Source organism: Amphibalanus amphitrite, unplaced genomic scaffold, assembly GCF_019059575.1.
Source record: "Amphibalanus amphitrite isolate SeventyFive unplaced genomic scaffold, NRLGWU_Aamphi_draft 001153F_arrow, whole genome shotgun sequence".
Lineage (NCBI taxonomy): Eukaryota > Metazoa > Arthropoda > Thecostraca > Balanomorpha > Balanidae > Amphibalanus > Amphibalanus amphitrite.
In genome coordinates this window covers 79,811-97,499 of record NW_024882647.1, presented here as the reverse complement: position 1 = coordinate 97,499, position 17,689 = coordinate 79,811, and the positions used below count along the sequence as shown (strand labels likewise).

The following is a 17,689-nucleotide window of genomic DNA, read 5'->3' as shown; positions in this document are numbered from 1 at the left end:
GACGTTTTTCCCGACTGCTGCTCCCTCTGCATCGTTTATCCTCCCCTATCGACCTCGTCAGAAGGGAAAGAAGATTGAACCCCATCCAGGCCCGACATTATTGCAATCGGCGTAGATTTCGCTTGATTTCAATTCCGGACGCGTCTTCCTGGTGATAAAGGTACGCTACTGGAGCTCAGGACGCTGCTCGTCTGGGAGGGGTGGTGATGAACGTCGTAAACCGAATGCCTGGCTGAGAAATGAAAATTCTGAGAGGGACCCTCACTGGTTCCGAGTCAAGTCGTCTTCTTGATGTGGGGGAGGGGGAGGGAAACGCTCAGTGATACCGTTTAGAGGAGAGCTGAGAAGGTTCGGTTGGAGTTCGCCGGGTGGGCGAGCACGGGAAAGCACCGACTGACAGCGCGTTTAACGAGGCAATGTTTCAATTTACTGATACTGCTGGGATGTAATAATTGGTGAGGAGATACTAGGTTAAAAATGTGCCAATTACAAACAGGTAGTTCGCACTCCTCTTGTGGTTACAGTGTGTAAACACGTGATTAAAATAAAGCAATGGCTTTGAGTTATTTTATATTGCACAGCACATCGATAGAAATGCTTCGGTGGCCTTCCTCAAGCACAGTCCATACCTGATACAGACAGAACACACATCGCTTCAGACCGGACGTAACCATTACATTATACAGTCGCCCAACGGAACAGTAATCTTGGCCCAACCGACCCTCAGTTTACAACTCACTTCAATTATTCCAATGCTACACCTCCCGGTACCATCAGAGGAGATCCCACAATCGTACACTGATATGCCTTTCACGATCTGTATCGACTGCTAAACCTACGTAGGATATGATTGGGGACCCGCAGTTGCTACTGTATGTACAGCGACCCTGAGTAAATTGTCCCAGCACCCTCACAGGGAACAACGATAAGCTGTCAGAGGGCACGTACAGAAAACCTCAGCTGCTCTTGTACAGGGACCGGTAGTCGATATCAATGTAATCGGTTGTTACTGGACAGGACAGACGGCTAGAGTTGGGGTTCGTGTACAGAAGCAACTGCGGGTCCCCGTACTTCCCTGGCTGGCGATAATGTTCAGTTTTCAGTTCACTCGTTACCGCCAAACGGTAAGCTGACCTCAGATTGTCAGAACGTTTGACGTTCTTCAAAGCTCGCTAGCACAAGCATTACAGCATTGGCCGTCAATGAGTTTGCATACATTTACAACATGTACACATCTACGGGCTGTACTGATCCGTACACCCATTGTTGAGGGAACGGAGCGATTCGCCGGAGCCGACATCTATCGGCGACTTTGGTAAGTCGCAGTTTTCCAAACTGTCGCCCGGAGCACAGATGAAGGTTTGTGTCGTCTCGGACGAGTTGTTCTCGGCATCAGAGTTGCTTGATATCGGCGGCTTGCTGATTGAGAGTTTATGCTGCAACACAAAATAAGGCTTACGCCAAGAAACATTTAATGATAGGTTGATGATAAGCATATGCGATTTGAAATGCGCGATACCTATTTAAGGCAACATTCGGCATACTTCGTGGAAGGTAAAGGCAAGGCAAATAGGAAGCCGTCAGCCGAATTACCGTTCCGTGCTTCTATCCTCAGGATACTGAAATCCTTCTCCTCCACGCCGCCACCTCCCTCCGGGCTGGACAGGCAACTTTATCTCATGCGGGCTGCTCCCTTGGAACGGCACCGTTGCTCCCGAGGGAGCGCACCCCGTAGCCGGGTGCAGTGAGTACCTTGGGGCTGGGTGGCCTGTCCTCTGGACGGGCTCAGTCCCGGTGGCTCACTAGGGTGCCTGCCCAGACCAATGTCTCCTATATCCTATCATCCTCCCGGCTCTGAAATGGTCTCATTAGACCGAAAGGGCCTAACCCAACAAAACAAAACAAACAAAACAAAAGAAGCCGAATTGTTTTATATTCATCCTTACCGAGGATGACCTTTAAACTCAGTTATCACTTCCTGCCATGACGCTGACCTTAACACCCGCAAGTGACCTATCCCATTTCGACGTCACCTGACAGACCTGTGATGACGTCACGTCGCTGCTGACGTCACTCTCGGCGTTGTGTCGCGGCGCGTCGTTCAGCTCTGTCTCGGCGTACAGTGACGAACCGCTGTCGCTCGCGCTGCCGACGTCATCGCTCGAGGCGCGACGCGATGGGTTCACGCCGAGCGTCGCGAGCGTGGCGCCATCTTTTGCGCCGGCCGGGAACGAGTGTGCGACGCGGTCGGCAGCAGGTGGCGCCAGTGGGTGCGGGGGCTGGAACTGGGCGCTTCGCACCGGCGCGCTGCGAGTCATCAGGTCAGGCAGGGTGGTGAAGTCACTGCTGGAGCTGTCGTAACTCGAGTCTGGGAAGAAAGGAAGTTTCCAGTTAAATGTAGGTAGCTACTTATCTACGCACACAACTTGCATCTTTATTTTTATACAACTGATGGCAGCCGTCAAATGGTAAATGCAACGCCGCGTCGCGTGTGCTATATGAATAATCAATAAGTGATGGCTTGTCTCAATCGATCACCATTTTTTTTTTTTTTTTAGTAGAAGACAAAACTCTGATAGGCCTTTCGTAATAACCCACGTTTTGTCACGTACCCGGGGGTAGCGGCGGAGGTTGATAATCACACTCGTAACAGCAGCATTCTTGATACGTGCCGCCGCTCAGCTGCGGCGAGTGTGGCGCGCGACCGCGGCGATCGTGTCGCAGTCGCAGCGAGGGACGGCTGGCGCGGGACGGCACCGAAGGGCCGCTGGTACCGTCTGACGAGAGTGACCGGCCGGCCTGAGAATCGGCGCAGGACGCGTCAGTCAGATCAGGCATACACAAACACATGTTTATGCTGTATTGTATGTTAACATTGCAACTACTTATCGGTCCTTTCAATGCCTGAATATTACTTTTGCACAAACGCTTACAACACCGGCTGCCCGTCCTTCGTCTACCTACTGGTATTCTATTTATCCTTTGTTCATGGCTACCTATATCAATGTTTCTGCAACACCATCGCCTACCGTCTATTTTACCGTCTATTTTCTCACCCGTGGTCGAAGACTCCGTACTCTTCTCGTCAGTCGCTCCAGTTCCGACTCTGTCTCGGACTCCAGGCCCGAGGTCATGATCTGACCCGAGGTCATCAACTCCACCGACTCCCTACCCCGCGAAGGAGCCCTCCTCACTCGCAGAACTTCTTTAGAACTTGGACCGGACGAGCAGGGCAGCTCGTTCACATAGATATGACACTCTTGTCCCAACTTGGTCTGCGCCGCCTCTGGTCCGCCTTCTGCGAGTCCTTTTAGGCTCACGTCGCCAAGCTGATCATGTGGCTTGTTCTGTAGCTCATCACGCCTTTCACGGGACTGAGCTGACCTCTGCGCGTTGCCGAGACTCGTCAAGAACAGGTCGTCGCGCAACCACAGAGTGTTCCGCGTCAGGACGTCCGGCCGCGGCTCGCGAGCGATCACCGGTAGCTTGACGTCAGCGTACATGGCTGTCGAGAGAGAAGGGATGCGGGATTTATTTGTTTGTCGTTTATTCATGATTATGGGCATGGACAATGTACAGAAATAAAGTTGAATAAAGTTAAAGGAATAACGTTCAGACGGTCTGTGATAGCAAATGATCTGATGATCTTTTCATCTCATTACGATTAGATGGTTTATCATCTGATTTCGTAAATAAGTGACGGATCTCATGTCTGGTCCTAAGGGTGATTTCGACGTGGTGACCGATAACTAAACGGTTTACCTACGAGCCTCGCGCGTCGGACGCTGTCTGAATTAGACTCTCTTATCGGGTGACTCATGACACAATCACATTCACCATTTTCAATGGAACGCCTCAGGTGCATATGAGAATATCAAAACTTTCCCATCCGGATCTGAAGTCGCCGTTCCGCCAAAATACTGGCAGATGCCGTTCGAAGGCTGATGGGTCGATAAAGCCTGATGCACAGACTTCTCTATATAGAGAAGACGAAGAAGAGAAGAAGATATATATAGAGAAGTCTGTGCCTGATGTGATCGAACGTTCCAGATGGGGCCATCATATGAGAACTGATTGGGAATCGGAACACGCGCACATTCGCTGGCGGATGGATCAGCTATGATGCGCTTCATTTCAGCTTTTTAGCTTGGTGATAAAATAGAGGAAATCCGTCCATGAATATTCGATGAAGGTGGCGTCTCGTGATAGCTTGAAAGCCAGGGATTGAATTTTGAACGGTCTTGATGTAAAGGATTTGGTCAATTTTAGACGCAACAGATCTAAAGAAAATGTCAAAGAGGTAGAATCCTCATAATTGACGTTAAGAGCCAGAGGTGATAAATAGTTTCACAATCTTCACCCTATAAATTTTACCGTTTTAGGTATAATCGCAATTCTATGTAAAGCATTACTTACTGGCGGCCATGTCAAGGCGTTGCTGTTTCGCTCTGAGCCGGCGGCAGTGCAGGGTAAGCAGCGCTGCCCCCAGGGCCGCCAGGCACAGGGCACCGAGGGCAGCCACCAGCGCTGCAGGGGGCGCCGACCCGCCGCCGGGCGGCCCGCCGAACGGCACGGCGGCAGTGGCCGGCGGCGGCGCGCTGGTCGGCCACCCCTGCACCGGGCCGACCCAGGCCGAGTACGGGCCGACGCCCGCGGCGGTGAACGCGGCCACACGGACCCGTAGGAGGTCGGGTTGGCCGGCCAGCCGTGCAAACGGTGCGCTGGTGTTGAATAGCCTCTGCTGCGGCCGGCCCGAGGTAGGGTCCGCCGAGAGCACCAGCACGCTGTAGCCGCGCACCACTCCGTTGGTGTCGCTGTCTGCCAGCCCCGACCAGGTGATCAGGGTGCTGTCACCGTCAGTTGATAGTTGGAGGTCGTTCGGAGCCGCCGAGGGCGCTGCAAGAAGATGGACTGCGATCAGATCGTGACAGATATTTGTAGCTGGATAACATATGCCGTCAAATTATCGCGAACACATGGAGTTTAACGTGACGAGAAGGAGAAATAAACTCCGAAAGTTGACTTATTGCCAACGAGATTACTCTCATCGCTCAGGCCATCAGTTATCCTCTAACTCGCCGGCTTACAAATGGCGTACTTTACTAGGGTCATGTACCCAGCCTGGCCCTGTGGTATGATCTTAAATCCAGCCGGACCGTCATTCTCAATGTCTCTCCAACGCCTCTGGCCTTTCATCTCTTTGATTCATCTCTTTGACTAAGCTCGCCATTCCTACAATCCGTTCCCTGGCCCGTCCCGCGGCTGAGTTGCCATTTCTGCAATCCGTTCCTGGCCGGTGGCGCGGCTGAGCTGCCATTCCCACCGTCTGTTCCCCCTGACCGGGCCGTGGCTCCACGGGTAGCCAGCCGTGCGCCGCGGCTGACGGTCTCAGTGATCTACACCGTGCCAGTCGGCCTGAGCCGGGGCTCACGGCAGAATGGATGGCGCGTCCGAGCCACCGGCAACGTCAGAAGCCAGCGGGGTTGGATGGTGGCGGCACAAGTTTGTTCGGTCGGCGCCTAAATGGCGTCGCTTGGTGTGCACAGCACACGGCCGGCCACTTTGCACTTTGCAGATAGCTATTCGAGCAGCAGTAGCGTGCTAAGTGTTTTATGGTAAAACGTAGCCTGGCTCCGATAGCAAAACAATTCGAAACAGCAGGTATTTCTGTTATGTCGTCGGTTGGTACTCATATAACCAGTTGAAATCAAAGACACCTATTTCCCGCAGTTTTCTGGTGCCTTTAAGTTGAAATAATGGTGTCGCATAGCGGCTCGCAGACCTACATTAAAAGATTACTATCGATTTCGGAATTGTGTTTCATCATTAGACCAGCCAATAATTGCATCACTGGACCAAAACAACCCATAGTTCCTACACGGCTGAATATCTCAGAAAATTACAATGCCTATCCAGTCTCATAACACCCAGTGTCTGTCATTGGCAGATTGGGCCTTGGGGCGTGCTTTCCATACGCATCATTTTACCAGCACCCGTGGTCCGTCTCGCCGCCCTACCCTCTGAACGTCTACAAGCAGCGGCGCGGCGCGGCGGTCAGTAGCGCGTGCGGCCGACATAACGCAGACACACTGCCACCCCGACTGACGTGTGCCGCGAAAACATGGCTGCATCGTGTCCCAGCGGTGTCGTCAGGGGTGGCCGGTCGAGGGGGGAGAGTCGGACAATCATAGAGCGTGGGTCGCCGCGGCCGGAGCGCAGCGCCGGACAGCCGGTGGGCGAATTACGCACTAATCGGATAAGATAGCTATGGATAATAAATGATGAGGGAGAGTGGATAGCGGTGTACCGCTGCAGGAGGGGATCTCCGGGACATTGTTGCTCACTTATGGTAGGAAAATGGAACTCCCTGATAGATGTGGAATGAGGGTCTAAAGGAATTGCTTTTTATACTCAATGTAAGATATTAATTTGACTGTTACACCGACAGTTAGGCCGAGACCGACTTCATCAAGCAGCGAGGGTGAAGCGTCTGATGTGCTTACCGGTCTCTGGCATCTGCACGTGCTGTAGGTTGCTCAGACGACCCTCGAGGCCCTGTCGAAAGGGCACGAGGAACACCTCATAGGCCCTGCCGGCGCTCAGGCGAGTCAGCACGTAGCTATCTGCTCCCCCGTTCAGCACCGGAACACGCTGCAGGACGGGGCCCGGCCGGCCGGGCAGCACCGGAGCACCGCGAACCACCCGGCCCGGCGCCCCGGTCCCGTCCCCGCCGCGTCCGGCCACAGAGCCAGATATCAGGCAGATGTAGAAACCGTCCACCGGGCTGGTGTTGGAGACCTGGGTGCAGGGAGTCACAAGTTATTACAGGAATATTGATAAGTATTCAAGTTTGTTTGTTTGTTTTGTTGGGTTAGGCCCTTTCGGTCGACAAGACCATTGCAGAGCCGGAAGGATGATAGGAATTAGGGGGAGACATTGGTCTGGGCAGGCACCCTAGTGAGTCGCCGGGGCTGAGCCCGTCCAGAGGACAGGCCACCCAGCCCCAAGGCACTCACTGCACCCGGCTACGGGGTGCGCTCCCTCGGGAGCAGCGGTGCCGCTCCAAGGGAGCAGCCCGCATGAGATAAAGTTGCCTGTCCAGCCCGGAAGGGGGTTACGGCGTGGAGGAGAGGGATTTCAGTATCCTGAGGATGGAAGCACGGAACGGTGAGTATTCAAGTCTTCAATGCGACTTTGCCAGTCGTGATACATTGGTGTTCAATGCCCGTAATTGCAGCCAGTTTGAATGAGTATCGGTGAAGTTGAAGAAAAGGCATCTAACCAAATGATTTGGAAAGCTTTATATAAGTCAATAGGAACCACTGAGTATTAAGTCAGCGAGTTTTTGTTGGGAAGAGGAACGAGACAAATTGATTTGCATAAAAATCAATTCTGTTCCCTCGCCAAAGAAATGCCTAACCCACCTTCCAGGTGATGCGCACGGAGTCGGGTCTGACAACCTGCAGCTCTGCCAGGTGGACCAGGTCACGGTCAAGGTCGGAGCGTTCCGTCACCTCTGGCGCGGGCGCTCCGCGTCGGCGCGGCGGTCGCTCTGAGTCGGCCAGAAGGACCCGGCCGGTGACCGAACCAGCTGCGTTTGTGGCACCGCACACCCACCAGCCGAGGTCGTCGGCGGTCACCGGCGCGATATACAGCTCGTGCTGCACAGAAGTCGACAGGCGCCCCCGCTCCTGGCAGATAGAAGATTGTGAGTTGGGAAATCTGGCAAGAGTAATGAATGATGGATAATGTTAAAGGGACCCTCCCACCTTAACATTAGTTTTGAGTTGAGATAGCCAAGTTTGCGGCCAGGCTCAGAAACCACCATTTATCCTGGTCGCAACCCCCGCAGCTTTATGGTGTTCAAGAAATTTCTTCCCTTTACTTGCAGGGTGGGACCAGCGTGGTCCCTATCTCTTAACCATTACGGGAATCTGATGACGTCATCAGGCTTTCGAACGTCCGTTAAATGTTTGACTAAAGCGTTTTGTAGCACGAGGTGGTATATGCTGCTTTGCGCGCAACAAATGCCGCACTTTCAAATAAAGTCGCTAGGAACAGCGGAGATCCCAAAAAGTAAACAAAAGTAAAAGTCTAATATCTTGAAAACCGGCGATTATTTTTCGATGAAATTTGGTAGATATTCGTTTTTGCTCTTTCTGAACCGAGCGACATCACTTTCATGCCAATTCATTAACTTTTTTGAAGGTGGGAGGGTCCCTTTAACATCTTAGGAAAGCGTTTTATCTTTCATAATAAGATGGAAAGCTTGTATTTCGATGCGCGTATCTGTATTAGGTCGATAGAAAGAAATTCATTTTATGCGCGAAATTTCCGGAATGCAACGTCTCACCTGGTCGGCCAGAAGAGGTTCGAACTCGGTCTCCCTCCACCAGATGGCACGAGGAGTCGGCTGACCTCGCACGTGACACTGTACCGCCATATGTCCCCCGACAGTGGCAACTGCCTCAGACGGCATGTCGATGGTTGGAGCCTCTATGGGAGAGAAACATATGTTGACAGAAAAAGTATGTTGGTAAACGGATGATAAATGACAAATGGGCAATATCATCGATTGCCCGTATTTGTTGTTCTTCTGGCATCTGGCGCAAAATAAACGTCAACTGAACTACCGTATTCTAAGAGAAATACTATCAAAACAATGATGCCATGACCTGGCAACCATACTGTCCGTATGACCGTGTCCAAGACTCGCAAAGATCTAATAAGATTCGACAATATTCTACCGACCGTACCCTGTATGGTGACCGTGACGTTCGCAGTGACCCGACCCACGCCGTTCTCCGCCTCACAGATGTAGAGACCGGCGTCCGAGCTCCGCAGGTGGTCAATCCGCATACTGTTCTCCTGACAACAGCACAAAATGTTGGTGATTATAAATGGTTGGCTCAAAACCAATTATTGATGTGAAAATAATGATCAATAAACATGTCAAAAATTGTATTGGTTCTTTAGTTTACCAAAGAAAACAAAAGAGACAATTTCGACAACATTGTCATCATCAGGTCATCAGTTCTTTTGTTTCTCTTTGGTAAACTAAAGAACCGTTAAAATTTTTGGCATGATATTGATCATTTTCACATCAATTTTGACTATCATGTCTTCACTCATGCCAACCATCCAAACCAGTAAAAACCAATTATGTTCTTTTTTTGCAAATCAACACATCGTCGTGTGAACCCGTCTTTTCTTTAGGGTGGTTGGCAAGGCTTCAAAAATATGCGCGTACATCAGCCGATGTCAATTCTTGACAATATCCTAACTTGCCGCCGAGCGTAGGTCGACTAGCCGGAAGTGTCTCGGATATTGGGAAACTCTTGATTCAGATTAGCGATTGACTTTCCCCCATAGCACTCCGTGGGGACGGACCGGCCCGCATTATCGATCGGTGCATCAGAAACTCTCCGTCTGAAGTTTGACTATAACCTTTTGGAGTGCCAAAACTTGGTGATGACGCAATATTGCAGTATACAGACATATCTCTGCTTTTGTTAGAAGGGCTTTATCATAACTCATTTTGAGTTGAAACAAATACTTGGCTTTGTGATGTCAAAAGGTGACAAGAGGATTGGGACTGGGTATGTTTTGCCCCTGGCCCCCTTCCAATGCATTCTGTAAAGTATCTAAAGATAAAAAGGAAATATCAGCACTGGTGATCTCAGCAACGTCATAGCGCTTAATGCCGTAGCATCAGTGCGTTATTTCGGTGCAGTTTGAATGTGAAGCATTTTGGTGGACTATATCACTTTTGTGCTCATAGCCATCTTGCTTTTGTGCTCAATGGCTCATTAGCAACAGGAGTTGTCACTTTTACAGATGAAGCCAAGTCTGAAATTACACATATAAACATGCCAATGCACTGAAATGTCCAGTACGAGCGCTCAGCCTGATAAAATCGAAAGCATGTGCGCCGTCCATATCAACCACCCTTACGCATAGGCTGTCCCGCCCAACGCCGATGCGCTGCGGCACAGCCTATCTCTCAGTGAAACTGGCGTGCCACATTAGCCGGGCCGCTGCACCCGACCGGCCGCTGCACCCGAACCTACCTCTGTGTAGTGGAGCCTACCGACGGGCAGGGCCCCGTCTAGCCGTCGCCAGTGGACACGAGGCCGGGGCACGCCGGATACGTCACAGACCAGTACCAGCGAGCCGCCGGCCAGGCCCCGCGACGACTCGGGGCGACGCACGAAGAACGGCTGCACTGGAACCGGACGGCGGGTGGGGGAATAACATTCCGTCAGAACTCCGGCAGTGTTACCAATTGAAATTCGACAGGGTAATGGAAATTTACAAAGCGCAAATTACACAGCTTTGGGTTTTCTGGCTGCTGAGCTGAGATGGTTTATGTACCTACCTAAAGGAAATGCACCATGCAATACTTATTTTACACATACAAAAGCAGCCTTCGGCGAAAACGGTCGTCGAATGTATTTAATACTGCATTTTGATTACATGCTTCATCACGCTAATGACTAAGTAAAACTAGTCAAGGAATTGAAATTCACTTAGCGACTAGGACATCCTTCTCCACCAAATCTCTAAAACTTTTAGCATGGATAGTTCCGTAATGGATCAGGAAAATGCAAAAGAATGAGCCATCTCACGGAAAAATATTCCCCGAGTGCATCCCCACGGCCGACGAAGTTAAACCATTCGGTGCATCTGTGACGCGCAAAACGGTCGTTTCTTTGCAAACTTGACCGTTCGGCTTGAATAGTTAATGAGATGTCGTCGACCGGTTCTGGATAGTAGAGAGGCGGTATGCAACTTCTGGCGTTAGTTGAGCTGCAACTCTGGGCTGAGCAGCCGGAGAGAGCTATGGCACATACACACGGTGCACGGTGCAAGCAGGACACACGTGGGTGGGAACTGGGAAGGTATATGACCCAGAGGGAATGGGTTACAGGGAAAGAAAGTTTCGTGTGTGAGGCCATTTAAAGCTGATTGTCCATAGATACCCAACTCTAACTTACAGGCTGACTGCCGACCGTCACGAACGAATCACGTAACACCACCACGTACCGAGGACGGTGAGCACGGCCTCTCTCGAGCGGCGTGCTCCCAGGACGTTCTCGGCGAGGCAGACGTATCGTCCCGAGTCAGAAACTCGGCTGCTGAGGATGTACAGAGTGGAGCCTCTTTGCTGCACTCTGAGGCAGAGAGAGAGAGGGTGTGAAATGGTCAGAGGAGAAAGAGAGAGAGAGAGAGAGAGAGAGAGAGAGAGAGAGAGAGAGAGAGAGAGAGAGAGAGAGAGAGAGAGAGAGAAAGAAAGAAAGAAAGAAAGAAAGAAAGAAAAAAGAAAGAAAGAAGAAAATGTGAATTACATATAGATAACATAATAGATATAGATAGATAATATATAGATGGACTAGCTATACTTAGATAGAGATGATAATAACAGAAAGGTGAGGGATCTATTTAAATACTACTCATACCTATTGACTACATAATTATCAAGTAAATAGCCATCCTCTCTCACCGGCACACACCTCTCTCCAGTCAGTAGCGGCAGGTCATCCTTGATCCAGGTGACCTTGACCTCCGGATGACCTCTGGGCGGGTCACATTTGAGCAGCGCAGTGCCACCCTGTTCCACACGAGTGTCGACCGGCTCCTCTCGGAAGGTGTCTCTCAGCACTGTCAATGAAACGTGCACTTAGACGGAAAAGCTATAGTGAAAGGGGAGGAGTGGGATTTGTTGCATGTCTTGTATGCATGTGCGCTTATATGTAAATATGCATAGCCTTTACTCGACGCAAAACAACGGGTTCAGCTAAAGCACTATTAAGTGTCCAAGGTTCAGAAAATTTCCTACCATTTAAATGGCTAGCATTTACAGCTGGCAGACAATAATAGTTGCCACTTCAATGCAAAGCCGTTCATTGGATTTTCATCTGCGTGACAACACAAACGTAGATATTGTTCCTTGACTTACTAGCGACGACGAGCGTTGCGTTTCGGCTCTCGGCCGATCCAGCGTCGTTCTCGGCCCGGCATTGATACACGCCTGCATCCCTCTCTTTAGCCGAGAGGAAGAACAGACTGCCCGGGGGCAGTGTGAGCCGGTCTGGACGGTTGGGGTCCACCGGCTCGCCATCTTGGAGCCAGAGGATGCGCGGCGGGGGCCGCCCGATCGCTCGACAGTTGAGGGTGACCGGCTGACCCCGGGCCACCACGCCGCTCACAGGTTGTTCAACCAGAACAGGGCGCTGCAGCCGGTCTGATGAGGAGGAGGGTGAGGTGGCAGATCAGGAGAGAGAGGGGGAGAGAGAAACAGACAGACAGACAGACAGACGACAGACAGACAGACAGACAGACAGACAGACAGACAGACAGACAGACAGACAGACAGACAGACAGACAGACAGACAGACAGACAGACAGACAGACAGACAGACAGACAGACAGACAGACAGACAGACAGACAGACAGACAGACAGACAGACAGACAGTCAGAGAAAGAGAGAGAGAGAGAGAGAGAGAGAGAGAGAGAGAGAGAGAGAGAGAGAGAGAGAGAGAGAGAGAGAGAGAGAGAGAGAGAGAGAGAGAGAGAGAGAGAGAGAGAGAGAGAGAGAGAGAGAGAGAGAGAGAGAGGCCGGGCCGAGACGGAGAACGAGACAGAGACAGAGACAGAGACAGGGACAGGTACAGGAACAGAGAAATAGAAAGTAGGAGTGATGGATAAAAAAGTGGCAGAGAGAAGAGACATACGCTTGAGATCAAAGTTGTTCGCAGAGGCATGCGTCCTTTCCGGCAGTCGGCACACAAATTTACATAGATTCGCTTTATCAATTCAGGCTAGCAAATACACTCATTTCTTGTTTCTTGCTATCACAACATACCAACCTTAGGTATTCTTTCATCCATCCTTGCATATTCCGCAGAAGAATGGTAATCGTATTACGAGAGATGTTCATCTCTCAAAACAAAACCGGTCCGAAGACGGTTGGTGCACGTAAACTCGCGCGCGCGGTGCTGGTGCAGTGACCAGTGGGCGCTGGGAGGTCGGAAAAGTGAGACACTTAAACGGAGTCTCTGGAAGGCAAGGTAGGTGAGTGTTTGGCTGGAGGTTGCCTTCGATTGATTGACACAATCGACCATTTAGCGACCATTTGCTTCTTTTAACCTAGCCTGAATACCATGTGAATGGTAATGTGGTGTCAGTTGTAGCGTGATTAAGACAGTCTTTGATAGTTTTCCATATCGTTGATTGTATACCATATATGTATATGCGTGTTCGTTCGCATGAAATCAAATTTTAATTTTACGTGTATAACCTCCATCGGACAAATATCAATTAATTAAAAACTATCAATGTAATGTTCCTAAGGTGACGAGCACCATTTCTTTTTCAGCGTCTGATTGCAGCATAGATACTCGCCTTTTCTGGGCTGCCTCGGGACCTAATATAGCGTGACCTGGGGCGACTTGAAGGCCGACACCAAGCTCCCAACAGCATCATGTCACAACTGATCCCGAGAGCCGTGTTGGTGATGCTGGCTGTGCTGCCAATACTCGTCATCTCACACCAGAAGAAAGGCAACGAGCCGACCGTCATGATCGTGCTGCCGGTGCGCAACAAGGAGGCCTACCTGCCGTACACTCTGTCGCAGCTCAGCCTGCTCGACTACCCCAAGGAGCGGCTGTCGCTGTGGGTGGCCAGTGACCACAACCAGGACCGGTCGGCCGAGATCCTGCTGACCTGGCTGGAGCGGTACGGCCCTCTCTACTCGTCTGTGAAGGCGGCCGTCAACACTAGCTCGCCGCCGCTGCGGCCGGACGAACACAGCGCAGTGCACATGTCGCCCGGTCGACTCCGCGCCGTGGCTGATATGAAGCAAGAGGCTCTGCAGACGGCGCGCCAGCTCAGCATAGACCTGATCTGGTTCTTGGATGCCGATGTCGTCCTACACGACAGCACCGTCCTCCGCCAGCTGCTCAACACGCGGAAACCACTGGTGGCGCCAATGCTGCGCTCTGTAGGACAACACTCGAACTTTTGTGAGGACGTGACAGATGATTTTTCCTGTGTTGAGAGTGAGAGGTTTTCTGAGATCTACTCCCGCCAGCAGCGAGACTGTTTCGCAGTGCCTTTGATCCGCTCCTGTGTGCTGGTGGACCTTCGTGACCCCCGCACGGCTGGACTCACGTTCAGCTCAGATAGGTGCGGGACACGGCCAGAACAGGAGACGCTCGACGATGCCGTCACGCTGGCGCTCTCAGCGCGTGACGCTGGTCTACAGATGACCGTGTGCAATCAGGAGGACTTCGGCCAGTTGCCGGTGCCGCTGACACCAACACAAGAGCCGAAAGACGAGCGACGCAACATGGTTAACATGAAGTTGAAGGCGCTGTTGGACTGGGGGCTGCCTCCAGTAGTGCCTCTCATGCGTCTTTTCCTGCCACACCTGCCCTCCAAAAGTCGACTGGGCTTCGATCGGATCTACGTTATCGGCCTGCAGCGACGTCCGGAGCGCTGGCGACGGCACAGCGCCTGCTTCGACGAGCTCGGCATCGAGGCGGTTCATGTACAGGCGGTGGACGGCCGCAAACTGACCGACGACATGCTGGAAAAGTACAACGTATCGACGCCCCGCAACAATGACTGGGGTGTTCGCCTCAACAAAGGCGAGATAGGCTGCTTTCTGAGCCACTACGGCGTGTGGCAGGATGTTTTTGACAGCGGTTTGGAGCGTGTTCTGGTGCTGGAGAATGACGCCCACCCGACGGCCGAGTTTCCCGAGCGCCTACAGCAGCTGGTGGCAGAGGCTGACCGACTCCGACCTCAGTGGGACTTCATCTATCTCTTCCGCGAGTTGCCTAGGAACGACGAGCCAGTGGAAGGCGCCGAACAGCTCATCAAACCGGGCTTCTGCTACTCGGCAATGGCCTACGTTCTGAGCAGGAAAGGAGCGGAGACACTGCTTCGAGACCGACCCCTAGAGAATATGCTCTGTGTGGATGACTACATCCCTCTGATGGCGGGCAATGCGCCTCACTCTAGGTGGATCGGCAGGTTCCCCAGTGCCGGGACGCTGAGGACGTTCGCATCCAGGGACCACCTCATTCACCCAGCAAAAGTTCGCGGAGAGCGAGGATACAACAGTGACACGACGGAAGTGGACGGCGTGGTGGGCGCCCGGAGCTGTGCCGCCGAGGGGAATATGGATTCAGACTGTTATCGTCCGAATCTGTAGATAGCTGCTGCAGACAATGTTGAGTACCCGGCTTTAGGAAATCATACTTACCATTATATTTGAGATAGCGATACTAACGAGCTAGCGCAACTATGAACCTTGCACGTGCGTACAGCGCAAGTGTGATGAGATCATACTTACGTGGGTCATGCTGTTAGCTGAATACTGAAGTTGTAACAAATTTGTGCGCAATTGGCCAGGCCGTAATTGAGATAAATGGCCCCCTACAAAATTAATAGGTGCTTCTTTATTTTGTACTTACGTAGCAGTGCATTGAGGGTCACCCACATGCATCGAGAGTAGTCCGATACGGGATGGAATGGAAGGAATGAAGCTTACGTTGATGATTCTACACCGATTACGAGTAATGACTAATGAGTGCCCAATAATTGCTGAGCTCGGCATGTGCGCTCGCTTTCAGGATGTGCAGATTGGTGTGGGAATGGGATGCTACGATTACGAAGGAGACGGACCGTTCAATCGAACGTGCTATTGGTTTAAGAAGTAGGGTTGGGAAGATTCCGCGTTTGTGTCATGTCGACGGTATGCATGTACTGGAAATATGTACTGTAATCAAATTGGCGTGCAATACATACAAACAAAATGTGCAGAGCATTACAGTATGGAATAAAAACCATGACATAAATGCCTTTTACTTTCTCGGTCATAGCCAACCTAAATCATCCTTCACTGTAAAAAATGTTACAAGCCCATTCTATTATTAGCAGTGGGTTAACCCTCGTCGGCACAGGCCATTTCGTAAAGTGTGGCTGCTATGGGTTCCGGTGTGTTGATCACGAATATCGTGTTAGTTTTGATCAGAGATGATGTCTTTAAGCATTTAGACCAGGTCGGGTCAGGTCAGGTCAGGTCAACCGGTAGGGGTCGTGACGGTTATTTGTAATACGTATTAACCACCTCTGACAGCTTCGTAACATGTTACGAAGGCACCAAAACTACTTCACAAATGTTCAAATGGTTGCTAAATTCGAAATCAGCTCCAAAAACTAGCCTAGAAACATGTAAAACTCGAAAAAGTGAACCGAGGTCACCCGAGGTCACCAAAGGTCAATGACCTGACCTGACCTTCAAGTGACCTTGACATCCACCCTAATGCATGGGAGCAACATCAAATCACATGTTTGAACGTTTGAAACCACGAAAAGCTTGCAAACGCGCGGCTAATGCGAGCCGACATACGAGTACGCCGAATCGCGATTCCGGCCAAATATGGTCTCGGAAAGTAGATCACAGGTCAAAGGTCATTTGGGTCAGGGTCATGGAATTTCCAGGGTAGGTGTAAAATTGATCAATGCGAGGGTACAAAAAGTTTCATTGCGATCGGCCTCTTTTACGCGAGTTATTCGCGAAAAACCTTATGGTGGGTTGCATCAACCCCCCCCCCCCCTGTGAGGGCGAGGGTTAAGGCCGCCGTCCACTGGTTAGGCGCTTATTTTGCGCGTAATCGTCCAGTGCCTAGTACGCGCTGAAAAGCTCAAGCATTTCAAGTCGTCAGGAGAAGTAAAATAATCTTGAGTCGTCAGTGCATGATTCGGCGCCTAACAGTCATCGCATAATCAGCTGAATGCGATTCATTGCGCCTGCGGCGCTGAGCCGCGTTCGGCGCGCAGCCCATAGACTCCAATTCGTTGGCACAGAGAGAGATATCGGTCGATACCAGGCGTCAATTAAAATTTAAAACGACCTCTGTACAGCTCTCATTGTATAGCTTCAACATTCAAAATAATATAAAAACGTTGTTAAAATAAAACGGACACAATTAGAACACGTATTACTCGATGTGACATAACTGTAGCCCGAGGAAGACAACCAAAATAATGCTTCATTATCAGGGCGGGCAATGAGGCTTATTTATGTATTTCGCCCACCAACTAATAGGACTAAAGAAACGCAATGCAATCATTTCGAAATTTGCTAAGACGGGCACCTTATTATTACCTGCTGCTATGAGGTTCTGAACAAAGCTGTTTTCGTTCTGGGGTAAATTGAAAGAAAATCGCAGTCAACATTGATCATATTACCAGTGCACAGTACATGCCCAACTTGCACACGAGACGTGTATGTATACATACATGTATGATGCCCGTATGCGTCCGCGCGTCAGCGCATACGTCCGCGCAATACAGGGTGTCCCGAAATTGATTGCGCCTTCATCCCATCTCATTCATATTAAAACAAAAAATGGTGGGTAACTGGGTACTTGGTTTATTTACCGGTGCATCCTCCCCTTAGTTGACTGCACTCCCTCATGCGCTCAGGCATCCCGCACACCAGATTGTCCAGCGTCTCGGCGCTGATCTGACGCCAAGCGTTCTGCAGATTGCTGACCAGCGGCTTCTTGGAGGTGGGTGGCTCTCTCTTGTCCAGCTCGCCCTGCACGATAACTCAGAGATTTTCAATGGGAGACAGTCAAGGCTGTTGCCGAGCCATTCGCCCTTCTCCCAGAA

At 51.0% G+C, this 17,689-nt stretch overlaps 4 protein-coding genes across 4 annotated transcripts; 1 reads left to right on the top strand and 3 right to left on the bottom strand.

Moving 5' to 3' along the window:
• Positions 1-554: 554 nt before the first annotated feature.
• LOC122370648 lies at positions 555-8,482 on the bottom strand. Its single transcript, XM_043346434.1, has 8 exons — positions 8,354-8,482; positions 7,425-7,691; positions 6,504-6,798; positions 4,417-4,896; positions 3,057-3,505; positions 2,613-2,799; positions 2,043-2,368; positions 555-1,436 (listed from the first exon to the last, which is right to left on the bottom strand). Exons 1-8 carry the CDS (start codon positions 8,477-8,479, stop codon positions 1,236-1,238), a joined length of 2,331 nt encoding a protein of 776 aa, XP_043202369.1. The 5' UTR covers positions 8,480-8,482; the 3' UTR covers positions 555-1,235.
• Positions 8,483-8,568: 86 nt separating this feature from the next.
• LOC122370646 (roundabout homolog 3-like) lies at positions 8,569-10,485 on the bottom strand. The gene is made up of 4 exons (XM_043346430.1): positions 10,477-10,485; positions 10,071-10,220; positions 8,757-8,868; positions 8,569-8,603 (listed from the first exon to the last, which is right to left on the bottom strand). The coding sequence occupies exons 1-4, from the start codon at positions 10,483-10,485 to the stop codon at positions 8,569-8,571; spliced, it is 306 nt and encodes a 101-aa protein (XP_043202365.1).
• A 528-nt stretch (positions 10,486-11,013) lies between these two features.
• On the bottom strand, positions 11,014-12,891 carry LOC122370645 (roundabout homolog 2-like). Its single transcript, XM_043346429.1, has 4 exons — positions 12,867-12,891; positions 11,960-12,244; positions 11,514-11,661; positions 11,014-11,174 (listed from the first exon to the last, which is right to left on the bottom strand). Exons 1-4 carry the CDS (start codon positions 12,889-12,891, stop codon positions 11,015-11,017), a joined length of 618 nt encoding a protein of 205 aa, XP_043202364.1. The 3' UTR covers position 11,014.
• A 130-nt stretch (positions 12,892-13,021) lies between these two features.
• Positions 13,022-15,824, top strand: LOC122370647 (glycosyltransferase 25 family member-like). Its single transcript, XM_043346431.1, has 2 exons — positions 13,022-13,071; positions 13,380-15,824. The coding sequence occupies exon 2, from the start codon at positions 13,485-13,487 to the stop codon at positions 15,219-15,221; it is 1,737 nt and encodes a 578-aa protein (XP_043202366.1). The 5' UTR covers positions 13,022-13,071; positions 13,380-13,484; the 3' UTR covers positions 15,222-15,824.
• Positions 15,825-17,689: the final 1,865 nt, after the last annotated feature.

Bases quoted from the DNA above. Each gene is read 5' to 3' on its own strand.
- LOC122370648 (XM_043346434.1), bottom strand. From the start codon at position 8,479: ATGCCGTCTGAGGCAGTTGCCACTGTCGGGGGACATATGGCGGTACAG. The intron at 7,692-8,353 runs GTGAGACGTTGC...TCTATCTGCCAG, and splicing joins AACCTCTTCTGGCCGACCAG to GAGCGGGGGCGCCTGTCGAC. The intron at 2,369-2,612 runs GTACGTGACAAA...CTTTCTTCCCAG, and splicing joins ACCTCCGCCGCTACCCCCGG to ACTCGAGTTACGACAGCTCC.
- LOC122370646 (XM_043346430.1), bottom strand. The intron at 8,869-10,070 runs GTAGGTTCGGGT...TGCTGTTGTCAG, and splicing joins GTAGGCTCCACTACACAGAG to GAGAACAGTATGCGGATTGA. The intron at 8,604-8,756 runs GTACGGTCGGTA...ATTTTGCGCCAG, and splicing joins CGTCACGGTCACCATACAGG to ATGCCAGAAGAACAACAAAT.
- LOC122370645 (XM_043346429.1), bottom strand. From the start codon at position 12,891: ATGGATGAAAGAATACCTAAGGTTG. The intron at 12,245-12,866 runs GTATGTTGTGAT...CCTCCTCATCAG, and splicing joins TGAAAGAATACCTAAGGTTG to ACCGGCTGCAGCGCCCTGTT. The intron at 11,175-11,513 runs GTGTGTGCCGGT...TCTCTGCCTCAG, and splicing joins CCGCTACTGACTGGAGAGAG to AGTGCAGCAAAGAGGCTCCA.
- LOC122370647 (XM_043346431.1), top strand. From the start codon at position 13,485: ATGTCACAACTGATCCCGAGAGCCGTGTTGGTGATGCTGGCTGTGCTG.